Here is an 11,798-nt window from a genome sequence, read left to right as displayed (position 1 = left end):
ACATGGAGCAATAGGTTGTCCGTACGCAAACCTGTTCAAAACCACATTTACACTTCTTAATCTGAAGTCATTTTGCACTTGAGACAAATTACATTACCGTATTAATATTACTGGTACGACAAGCAAAATGCTAAACTAACGACAGGAAAAAAATGTGTACTAGGTAGAAGTTTTTATTCTTGACAAATGTATATACACATGGAGGACAATAGCATTTATATTTCATAATTCTTGACTTCCTCAGGTTGTTTTTCAGGATCTCCACCGTTCTCCAAGTACAAGTTGTTGTAGGGATACTGTTTGGGTGCCTGGAATGGAGAAAATCACTGTATAATTAAATAAACACTTAAAAATACCACTAATTACAATACATCATTAAACTTTTCATAAAACAAGACAACAATTTTAACAGTGACAACACAGTAGAAGGGTCTATTGGTACATGACAATGTAAACATTTAAGTGCTTTGTACTTACAACAGGCTGGTAACAAGGAAATTTCTCCCCGACGTAAAACATGAACAACATGAAGCCGATGAAACCAAACAGCTGTTTACACATGCTGTTCCAGGACAAAGGAGTGGGAGATGTATCCACACGATTCCTGATGTACATGTCAAAATCCCAGTGTAGCTAGAAATATATATAGAAAGATGCCTGATTGACTGTAACACACAACTTCTATCTGGAAGAACAAAAAGTTGATCATCATCTTGTGCTTTTTACCGGCTCTCCCCAGTTCCTCCTCAGGTCTTGGTGGTCCCATTGATACCAGGGGTCCCTCTCATGCTGAGATCGGTCAGGAAGTTTAGGGTAATCACCATAGCTGCAAGAATCAAACAAATGAAAGAGCTCATGATGAGAAAACATATAACAAAATGGCATTGAAAACTGCACTGGTGACAGTAGGCCTATTTTCCCACAATACAGTGGAGTATAATGTAAAATCCCATAAATAAAAGTTACATTCAACCAAATTAAACTAATATTGCAATAATCAAGGCGTACCCCTCTCCTTTGTCCGGATACGGCTCATAGTCCTCAACCCTCAAGTTGTACTTCTTTGCTGCAGCAGCTCTCTCCTCTGCAGTCTTAGGGTACGCGCCGGGTAGATCGGCCTTTGAAGCACCAGATGCTGAAGAAACAAAAAAACATTAACACGATTCAAAATACGCTGAACGCAATAACTACTGTAATTGTTCACCCTCAGACGTCGCTAACTGCTTAGCTCAAACTGACGTTAGCATGTCAAGGTTATGTCGATTTAGGTTCCCACACAGTGGACAAAACGCGTTTATTTGATTATAATAATACAATTTACATGATTAAACGCAACAGCTATTCTTACCTGCTCTCGATCCAGAAAGAAGAGCTGAAATTCCGGACCCTCGCCCCTTTGAAAGAGCTTGGGCCCATCGCCGTAAACCAACGACGGCCATGTTTACTGTTGCCTTGTAGACCGACGGGGAAGAAAATGCGCATGCGCGAGGCCAAAGTACGGGTCTCCGTTAGAGCCAAAACTAATAGTCCGTCATAACGCTATGCAGTACAGTATTGTAAATATGTATTATTAATGCTAGTTAAAGTCGATTGTTTTACTACAATACTACGACATGACACTAATTCGAATAATTGCGTGTTTATTATAATAAATATAATAATAAAATGATTATTGGTTTTATATTATAATAAAAAAAATGATTATTATTTTCTGAGTGTGATAAAAGAAAGCAGAGCATTGATTCATTCATATTTAATAGTCTTTTATTGGTGGTGGAGAGGAATTTGTTCCCAAAGTGAATGCACTCTAGTTCTGAGACCTGTTCCTACTCATCATCAGATCCAACTCAGGGGCACAAATGTACATTTACCGAGGGATCGTCACGCTGCCACCGCTGATAGACTGACAAGGGTCGGTTAGAGAAGCTCGGCGATGTCCATCTCAACTTTGTCAATGGGACAATGAAGTTCATATCTGTGGCAAAGTGAATTAAGCACTCTTGTGAAAATTGTGTGCATTATCTCTAAACAACTTGAAGCAACTTTACCTGTTGAAAGGCTTGCCGTCAGCAGTGATTAGAAACTTTTCAAAATTCCATCGGATATCATTGACCGTGATTGGTGACCAGTAGAACTTCTTTATGTCCCCAATGACAGGATTCACAAAGGGCAATGATTCCTGTGAGATGAGGTAGATGATAAAAGCTGCCATTTTACAATAAATATCTCAATGGGTTGACTCATTCGTAATACCTTAAGGTAGGAGAACAGCGGTTCCTCATTGACTCCATTCACCTCCACCTTACCAAATATGGGAAACTTTGGCACAAATCCCCCTCCAGGTCTCACATACTTTAGGAGGTTTAATGTTTCATGATTCACCTCTAAAAAGACAAAAAGCACAAATACAAGAGAGACATGGAGGACTGACATGGCCCCGATAGAATGACTGGACCTACCAGGCGATTGAAGGCCGAACTGGTTGCAGGAGAAGGCCAGCACGGTGAAGTTGAGGTCACCAAACATGTCCATGAGTGCATTAAGTCGATGGTACTAAAACCAATCAGAGGATAGAAAAATCGACTTTCCATTGCTAACATTGTGTATTATGGTACATCAGCCAGTGCTACTGATTCTGAAGCACTTTGGAAGATTAGCTGAACACAGACGATGGACAACAAAAATCTATCAAATGGAGTCTGGAAGATTGATGCAATATAATTACCTCCTCTATAGTTGACCCTCAGAAGGTGGCCACGTTGACAACGAGAAGCACCTTACCCCGGAAATCGCCCAGCGGCACAATCATTCCGTCAAGATTCTCGGCAGAAAAATCGTAGATCGATTTATTCGCCATGTTCCTATTTGAGTTCATGCAAATGTTTTTGCTAGCACACACCGGCCCGGGAGTGAGCAGTTCTACTAAGCGACTCCATTCACTGAAACAATCACATGGGTCAGCAAATGTTCGGCGTGACTGAATGTTTTGTTCTTGTGGGAAGAGGTGAGCAAGCAGGACATTGGTCATTTGTTCAGGAATAGGACAATGACATCTGCATGGGGTGCAAACCATATCAAAATAAATGTAGACTACATTGGAGAATTTAAATCTACTCACAAAACATTGACAAGTGGATTTAGGGCCAGATTATAGGGGGTCTATAAATATAAATATCAGTATAGTCTATATGGAGTACCGTAAACTAGTACGCTTGTTCTGCACACGTCGTTCTTAGCTCTCACTTTCTTCAGAGCCATGCTGCGGGGCAAAATGCCTCGTACACGTAAGGCCCTGGACTGCGTGACCGGGTGAAATAATGGCTGAAATGATGTTTTGCATTGTACTGTCGCCCCCTTGTGGTGAAGGTCTGAAACAAATGCTTAAATACATCACTCAAATACATGTAACAAATTTATCTAATGTAACTATAATTATAACTCTAACAAGATAAATATATATAAAAATATATAATATATAACAATATATTATTATATTACTATAATATTATAAAAATATTATTATATTATTATATAATGATATATCACATAATAATAAAACATATTAGTATATAATAATATTATATTATAATGATATAATAATAATAATAATAATAATAATAATAATAATAATAATAATAATAATAATAATAATAATATATAAATATAAACTCATACTTACACTTATACATTTACTATATTTATATTTATGGTTATATTTAGATAGATATATGAATAAATAAAAACAATTTTCATTTGCCAACCCAAGATCATGACCGTGAACGCACCACTAACCCCCCCGACGAGTTAAAATATTTATATTTATATAGTTGTAGTGATATTATTAGTTATCATCATTCATCATTTCACATGGTTACGCATACTTATATTTATATCTATCTATATTTTATATATATATTCATATATTTATCTTGTTATAGTGATAATTATAGTTACACTAGTTATATTATTTATATGTATTTAATGGTTTAAGCATGTGTTTCAAACTTTAACCACAAGAGGGCGATAGTACAATGCAAAACATCATTTCAGTCATTATTTCACCCAGTTACGCAGTCCAGCACCTTACGTGTATGTGGCATTTTGCCCCACAGCGTGGCTCTGAAGAAAGTGAGCGCTATTTATATTTATATTTTCCATTACATGGCACCAAGCAGAATAAACCAAAGTACAGAATAGATGGAGAATTTAGCCTTTAGCCTGTCATGAATCTTTTTGGACTATGAAACTAGAGTAGAGGACCCGAAATACCTCCCCCATCTCTCCGCCCTAATGTCACCTCTTAAGTGAACGACGTCACCGCACATCACACCTCCAGCCCTCACCCCTTCCCCACCTCTCTTCTCTCGCCACAGGGTGTGCTTTGTGATGGCAGCATTTACAGTGACATATTGCCACTGCCTCTCATGCTGTCTCCCTCAATTTCTCAAGAAAAATATTGCACGAGGCCTTCGGGCTAGGCCCCACTAAACCTCGTTTTGTGTGTGCATGCGTGTAGGAAGAGCAGAAGGGACGAAGACAATCACCAAACAATACTTCTTGGCTGCTCGTCTTGGCTCTGCATTATACGCGTCCATTAAGTAAATTGTTATGCTTAGTGTGCTGCTTCGCGCGTCAGTGCAACATCTGTGTTTGAAGGGCTTCTTCTCATAACAAGAGATTTCCTGTTTTGATCAAAGCGTGGCGCCAAGAACATCGGCTTATGTATGATACGGCTCCAACTTGAACACACAGTGGAATGAATTATCATGGAAGAATGGACAAATTGGGTTTTGATTTATCTTTTTCCAATCGTTCCAGGAAGGAAAGGGGAATAGTTAAAGAAAAAGTGAAATCTTGTGTGAAGTCAGCAATTAAGTCAGTGTGCAGCGATAGCAAGACTTTTCCAACCCTTTACCCCGACTAGAATAGTAGCATAGTAGGCCTAAGTGTTCATTAAATTCGGGACAGGTTTTATGACTAAGAAATAAAATAAAAATAATTTTTCGGTCGTTCATACTTGAGCACCACCTAGCGGCTATGTGAGCATATGCCTGCTAATGTAATACGGCCTCAAAACAAATTCTCCTTTCCAAACTTTCAAATTTGGAGCGATTTCTACAAAAATCAAATGTGCCAATGACAATTATTACCTCTGATACTTTCATTTCCTTGCATACCAGTGCTTGTGTTATTCCGCCGTTGGCGTCCGTCTTTACAGGACATTTGAGCAGTCACGCATCCAAAGTCGTCTAAATACGCTGCAAAGAAGCTTAGGACTCTTCAAACGTTCTTCCCACAAGTAAACACACACAGACAGACACACTTGCATGAGCACACACACCTCCTGCTGTTCCCTGGATGAATCATATATGCAGATTAGCAAAGCTATGAAGTGCACGGAATAGAATAGGAGATGTGCGTTATATAAACAGGAGAAGGAGGATTAGCGTCAAAAACTTCCTCCTTGTCTCGTCTGCTCCTCTACCTTTTCCCCCCACTCATCAAAAAAAAAAACTCTTTCCCCTATGATGACACTTTGGTGGTGTGTTTTAATTTTATTTTATTTTTGTTGAATTGCGCGCAGGGCCTTGCCGCCGGAGCCCGCCTCAAAAATGTAGGTCGTGTCGTCGCCTTGTTTCAAAACGACATGCAGCGGGAGATGGAAGTGATGAAATCCTTCTGGAGGTGTCTCTCGCTCTCTTTTTTTTTTTTTGCTTCCAACTCGAATGAGACATTAAGAAGCTGCCTACTTGCCTCCCCAAGCTGACATTAAACCTTTCTGCCCACTCGAACAAATTCTGCAGTATTATGATGAGGAAGGTGTGTCTGACTTTTGCCGCCTCATTCTTTGGTGCCAAACTAATCAGGCTGCTTGCGGGACTTTGTCGAGTATGAGCCAATCAGCACGGTGGGAAAAACTACCTTTAATTATAAGATGTTTAAATAACTCAATTTGCATACAATTGAGTGATTTTATGTATGCGGTTTTAAAAAAAAGATTTCCTTGTCTGCCAACTGATGAATTTGTGGTGATTACCCACCTTTGCAAATTTCCATATTTCACCGGTCTTTCTCATTTATCTGCAATCCATTTGTCATGCGTGGTGTAATGCATGCAATATATATATATAAAAAAAAGTTGTATACAGCAGGTGGAAAATGAATTTCCATAAAATATTCCTGTTTACGCCGTGTTCGTTTCTTTGCAAACAGCCGCGTTCCTTTTTTTTTTAAATGTTCTATAAATATTCAGCATTTTTTAAGGCTTAATTTTGATTTTCAGTATCCCAACTTAAAATATTGTGTACTCATAGTGTAACTGGTGAATGTTTTATAAGAATTTAAAATCCCTCAAAGGGAAATTTAAAAATTAAATAAATTAAAAATAAAATAATGCAAAAAATAAGAATAAAATAGAATTAAAGAGCCACAAAATATAATTTTATTTTATTCCTAAAATGACGCATAAAGAATTTGACATTACTCCAAACTGGGGCAAAATACTTGAGGATGAGGATTATTATGGGCTGCCATATTGATGGATAAATGAGTGGATGGATGGGAGGGAAGGTGGTGCGTACTTGCTTTGGATGTCCTCCTGTGGTATCTACAGTGTGTGTGTGTGTGTGTTTGTGTGCAGAGTGCTGCGTTGTGCACGGCTGGCCACTAACACGATGTGACAAGGCAGAAATACCAGTACGGACCACACTTGCCCACCCACCGCCACACACACACCCACCCACACACACACCCTTGTGTTGCACGGCGCCCGCACCCTATTGGCTGTCTACTTCCGTCACTCCACATCTTCTGCTCGGAGACAGAAGACTCCATATTCCCCTCAGCCCACCCTCCCCTCCAAACCCCCATTTCGGCGTCTCGCGTGGGGTACTAACGTGCATCCGAGAGTGACGTTGTAAGAAGTGGGACGCATTATGCAACATCCTGTTATGCAAGATTTCTTCTTTTTTTTTTTTTAATATCTTCATCAACCCGGCCTCTCGAGACATCTCGGCATTCAGGCTTTTGACATTTTGGAGGCTGTCCCCGGTTTATCTTTAACCTCTGCGCCTTCACTGATGGTCAGATGAGGAGAGCGGGATTATTAAACACCATCCTTCTCTTCCTCTCTCTCTCGCTCTCTTCTTTCTGTATTTTATATATTCACACCAGACAAGGAGAAGTTTTGAAGCTGGCAGCGAGTGTCTGGTCAAAGCTGAGTGATGGTGCAACACTTCGCCTCATATTGCCGTCTTTACTGAAAGTTTACTTTCAATATTTTGCAGCCTGTTGCGGATTTTCCTATGCAAGAAGACATCTTGTTATTGCACCACACAGAGGGCATGAAAAATATTCTCACCACACATTTAGACCACAAATATATCAGAAATTGTGCACATTTTAAAACCACTGTTTGTGCTTAAGTGCATTGAAGTTATTTTGTGTCATGGCTGAAGCGTGCTTCCAATCTTGACCTTTCATGCAGACAAATCTATATTAAGACGGAACACCCTGTCTATATTTTCTCCCTACCTCCTCCTTGCATCCATCTTGTGTGTTTTTCTCTCTCCTCGGGGGACGTCTTGCGAGCATTGTGGATCAGTGCGCTTGAAAGAAAAAAAAAAAAAGGCAGCATCTTAAAAAAACAACTCCTGTGTTTTTACTTTTGCTAAAAGCCAACACGCTGGCGGCACCACTTGTGGAATCTGGCGTCACCAGTCAGAGCGTTTTGTTGACGCAGGGGGTTTATGTAAAGTGCTCGATTTAAACGCGCTATGACCTTGTCTGGCCACTTCCATGTCTAATAGTGTGCATTTCACAGCACTGCCACCCGCCGGAGGCATCCATCTTGGATCTTCTCCAGTCCAGTGGACGCGTGGGTGGATGGCATGTGAGGCTGGCTCTACTGTATTTTGGCCTTGTTCCAGTCCAGTGGGCATGGAGCAAGCCTGAGAGGCGCATGGGATTTCCCTTTTGACACCAAGCCCTTCTTCCCTCCATTAACCAATTAGATGGCAGAAAAGCCAAGCAGAATATTTCAAGGAATTCAAAAATATAATCCAGTTGCCATTTTGGAACAGTGCACATTATCCACCAACAGGGGTTGTCCTTGCACAGCTTGACTGCAAACTCCAAATAATAAGAGCCATCAGCTTGAGTGAGTCCTCTACTTTTTGTTTTGTATGCATTTAGAATTTTTTTTCGCATCCTCTTTGTCCACCTATTCTCCCCTCCCCCGATGCTCGCTCAAGTGTTCTCGTCCTTGCCCCCCCCGTGTGAGCGACCCGCATCAATTCACCGAGCTTCTGCCCTTTTAAAGGAGCTGCTTGAAAAAAATACGATTTGACATGTGGGACGAGCAAGATGAAGCGAGAGGAGGAGGCGGACGACGGGGTTAAGGTATTTGCAAAGGACACTTCAGCATCACCGGCGTGACATTGACAGACTTCATCTTGACAAAGTGGTGCATACTTGAAAGAGGACATGCGTGACACAGACGAGGAACCGCATTGACGTTGAAGGGACAGCCCGTGACCTTTGTAAGGTCACAAAGTGCTGCCTTGACATACGAGTGATTTATTTATTTTTTTTTTACATAAGGTACTCTCTCGTTTTCTTTGAGTACTACCAGGATGAGTGTGTGCCATATGCATGTCAGGGTCGAGCGAGAGGCGGGTGTCTCGAAAAGGGAGCGTCATCACTCACTGGATTTGAAGCATCTCAAACACGTTCGAGTGATTTCAACGACACAAAGTGGAAAATGTACAAAAAATGGACATGACCTACTCAGTTTTACAAGGGGGCCTCGGAGGAAAAGCAAGCGGCAGGAAACCGAGCGTGGGGTGTGTGTGTGTGTGTGTGTGACTTTCATGGACATGTTTCAAACCAACGTGCATTTAATTAGGGACAGCTTGTTCACTTGTGGGTCTCCGTTTTTGGAGCGTGCTAGACGTTTGGTCACTTTTATTTTTTGACCAAGCACTTAATTACACATTAGGTATATATTTAAGAGTAGGCAATAAATTTCAGCAAATTATCCGAAGCTCATTAATATAAATGGGTTGAATCGGCTGTTATTGACGATGCACACTTCTGCTCTGTATTAAATGTAAAATGCATGCAGTTTAATTAGAGAATGTACAATTAGCAGGAGGTTGACTGGTCAGAGTCGGAGTCATTTAAAATGTTTTTCATACACTTAATTATGACTTAAAAACATTGTCGCCATAGAAACGGCACGCTGTCGTAAACCAAGGACCCCCCCCCTGGATAAAGTGACCGCAATGAGGAGAGAGTCACGGTCTGAGCAAGTAAATAGTTAAGGTTACTCTCCCGGAAATGACTGTAAGCCTCTGAAAAATCCCAAAATGAGCGAGTGAGCGTGAGCTGGGTGGGGTCACGCCGCAGTATTTCAGGAGATGGAACCGGGCCATAAAAGGTTTGACTCCAAAAAGCCGGCGAGACGACGTTTCAACTTGCCGCCCCGTAGCCTCGCTCGACTTGGATCAAAACAACTTGGACTTTTTCCACCTGGCTGATGTTAGATTTTTCAATGCTCGGATGGCCTTAAACTCTCCTCATCTCCCTTTTACCCCCCTCCCTCCCCTGTTTAGAATCTCACCTTCTCCCTTGTTTCCTCTCTCTCTCTTTTCAGCCCCAAATGAGTTGACCTTCAGTGTCGCTTGGCCGTAATTCTGCTCTCGCTCGCTCTGTGACGGTAATCTATGGCTGTGGACTCGTATCCTGTTGCCCTCCAACGTGTACACGTGCACAAACACACACACAGGAGAGATTACACAGCAGAGCATGAAAGATGACCACAAACACACACACACACACACACACACACAGGCGGATTTTAGGCCATTAAAGTAGAGGCCAGTCCAGTTTCAGATCGCTGCCTTCCCCCCCTTTCTTTGTTCCCCAAATCAGGAACAGCTGTTCTCCTCCAAAGTTGTAAGTCACTCACTCGGTGGAAATTTAAAAAGCCATTAAGCGAGCCCCCAAGCCCCCCCCCCCCTCCCAAGTGCGTGGGTGCTTGCTTATCTGCGGCGCGTACATGAAAATTACAACACGGAACCACTGCGTGTGAGAGTTACGGGAAAGATTATAATCATATCTCCCATACCCGGAATCCACGTCGTTGAGGCGGGAGAGTAAAAGCGGGAGTAGGTCTGCAATAGTTGCAATAAAGCGCTTTACATATAACAATGTAAGTCCAGTCATGTGACTTGAGTCACCCACCTCTTCTTAGAGATGTTGGAAAAGCTCGCTCGCTCGCCCACTTTGACTTCGGCGGCCAGAAAAAACAAGAAGAAGGCCAGACGCACATCAAGCACATTATAAACAGTTTTGCATTTGCATGCCAAATAGTGAAAAGTTGGGCTATATATTTTTTCCGAGCCGTCTCCTCCTTCACTATCTCCTGTGGAGATCTCTCATTTCCTGCAAGCCCCGTTGTTGATTTCATAGTGGAGCTCGGGGCTTAAGAGTGGGAGTCTGTGGGGGGGGTTGTAAAATGCGGGGGTATTTGGGTTCAAGCCAACGTCAACCTCCACCTCGCTCAACTAGTCTGCGTTGTGTGCCTGCTTTTTTTTTTTTTCGTATGAATGCAAGCGTGTTTTCTTCCTCTGTCTACAATCGCGTTCACTCCTATAAATGAGGGGCACAGTATCGTATTAGAAAAAACAATGGGGTCATTTTTTTTCTCGGGGGGGGGGGGACTTGCTTGTAAGTAGCAGTCATTATGACCTTATGAAGTACTAAAAATTTCAGAGCACAGATGACTCAGGGCGTACATGATGTCTTCGTTCTGGTGGCCGTCCAATGTGCTCACCCAAAGAAAAAAAACAAAAAACAGAAGTGTCATACCCAGATCCCAATAATTGTGGCACATGAGCAATTTCTGCTCTTCACTTCCTTTCTCTTGTGGGTGACACACACACACACACTAACGCATGCAGAAACCGCAGAGAAGCCAACAGCTGCAGCCTTCAGCTTTCACTTCCCCTCGTATGAAAGCACGCATGTATCTGTTACCATAACAAGTTCCCCAAACGTGGCCTCTAATGCCCTCTGCAGCTCCGTCGCTCCCGCCGTGCCAACACATGTGCCTGTGTACACGCTTACATGCTCCAAGTCTGCTGCCGACAAGTCTGGAGGAAGAACTAGTCGTGGCGTTTTTTTTTGCTAAATGGCGTATTTCAATTTGACTTGGGCAGCAAACCATAATAACCCCCTTTTTTTTTTTTTTTTTAGTCGTGCAAATTCTTGCTACTTTTGAATTTTTTTTCAAGAATAAAAAAGGTGGAGTCAGAATGATGGTTTCCTGTGTGCTTGTGTCGTATTGCTGAATTTGCACCACCCTTACTTACACACAAACACACATTCACACACACACACGCAGCAAACCAGGCCAGACAGAGTGGCATCGCGTGACTGAGGCTTCACACCTCTCTTTCTCTCTTTCAGTCAGTGAAAGCATGAAAATCCCTCGTGCATAGTCATGTGAGAAGTGTGTGTGTGTGCGCTTACATTCAGTGTCTGTCTAGCTGAGCTCTGACCCGGTTTGGCTTCTCTATTTGTCATTTACACACTAACTGTACTGTGCACGCACGCACATGCAGGAATAGCTGCCGCCGTGGACTCCCCCCACCCCACCCCCCTTGTTTGTCAGCAGGCAGCCATGTCAATCCAAATTAAGGCAGAGCAAACAGCGGGCCATTGTTTGTTGGACTTCACAGCTTCGTTTATGTGCAATCCCACCGGGCCGCCACACTTTATGTCCTCCGTTGAAC

The 11,798-nt window shown here is 42.1% G+C and overlaps 2 protein-coding genes across 7 annotated transcripts; both read right to left on the bottom strand.

Annotated features, from left to right (window-relative positions):
• Positions 1-157: 157 nt before the first annotated feature.
• Positions 158-1,496, bottom strand: ndufb8 (NADH:ubiquinone oxidoreductase subunit B8). The gene is made up of 5 exons (XM_061265041.1): positions 1,349-1,496; positions 1,009-1,135; positions 727-826; positions 478-633; positions 158-308 (listed from the first exon to the last, which is right to left on the bottom strand). Exons 1-5 carry the CDS (start codon positions 1,437-1,439, stop codon positions 216-218), a joined length of 567 nt encoding a protein of 188 aa, XP_061121025.1. The 5' UTR covers positions 1,440-1,496; the 3' UTR covers positions 158-215.
• Positions 1,497-1,746: 250 nt separating this feature from the next.
• Positions 1,747-11,587, bottom strand: gpx9 (glutathione peroxidase 9). 6 transcript variants are annotated; one of them, XM_061265036.1, is made up of 7 exons: positions 11,536-11,587; positions 7,534-7,607; positions 2,726-2,821; positions 2,460-2,553; positions 2,254-2,384; positions 2,049-2,179; positions 1,747-1,975 (listed from the first exon to the last, which is right to left on the bottom strand). In XM_061265036.1, the coding sequence occupies exons 4-7, from the start codon at positions 2,530-2,532 to the stop codon at positions 1,918-1,920; spliced, it is 393 nt and encodes a 130-aa protein (XP_061121020.1). In that variant the 5' UTR covers positions 2,533-2,553; positions 2,726-2,821; positions 7,534-7,607; positions 11,536-11,587; the 3' UTR covers positions 1,747-1,917. The 6 variants fall into 6 exon arrangements, with proteins under 6 accessions (XP_061121020.1, XP_061121021.1, XP_061121019.1 ...); XM_061265037.1 differs by lacking the exon at positions 11,536-11,587 and adding an exon at positions 10,246-10,451; XM_061265035.1 differs by lacking the exon at positions 11,536-11,587 and adding an exon at positions 9,623-9,829.
• Between the last annotated feature and the right edge of the window lie 211 nt (positions 11,588-11,798).

The sequence above is a fragment of the Syngnathus typhle genome, linkage group LG18, assembly GCF_033458585.1.
Source record: "Syngnathus typhle isolate RoL2023-S1 ecotype Sweden linkage group LG18, RoL_Styp_1.0, whole genome shotgun sequence".
NCBI lineage: Eukaryota > Metazoa > Chordata > Actinopteri > Syngnathiformes > Syngnathidae > Syngnathus > Syngnathus typhle.
This window is presented reverse-complemented; position numbering and strand designations above follow the sequence as displayed.

Bases quoted from the DNA above. Each gene is read 5' to 3' on its own strand.
- ndufb8 (XM_061265041.1), bottom strand. From the start codon at position 1,439: ATGGCCGTCGTTGGTTTACGGCGATGGGCCCAAGCTCTTTCAAAGGGG. The intron at 1,136-1,348 runs GTAAGAATAGCT...TTGTTTCTTCAG, and splicing joins TCTTTCTGGATCGAGAGCAG to CATCTGGTGCTTCAAAGGCC. The intron at 309-477 runs GTAAGTACAAAG...TCTCCATTCCAG, and splicing joins TTCCTTGTTACCAGCCTGTT to GCACCCAAACAGTATCCCTA.
- gpx9 (XM_061265039.1), bottom strand. From the start codon at position 7,593: ATGCTCGCAAGACGTCCCCCGAGGAGAGAGAAAAACACACAAGATGGA. The intron at 2,554-7,533 runs GTAGGGAGAAAA...GATTGGTTTTAG, and splicing joins AAGATGGATGCAAGGAGGAG to TACCATCGACTTAATGCACT. The intron at 1,976-2,048 runs GTAAAGTTGCTT...ACTTTGCCACAG, and splicing joins GACGGCAAGCCTTTCAACAG to ATATGAACTTCATTGTCCCA.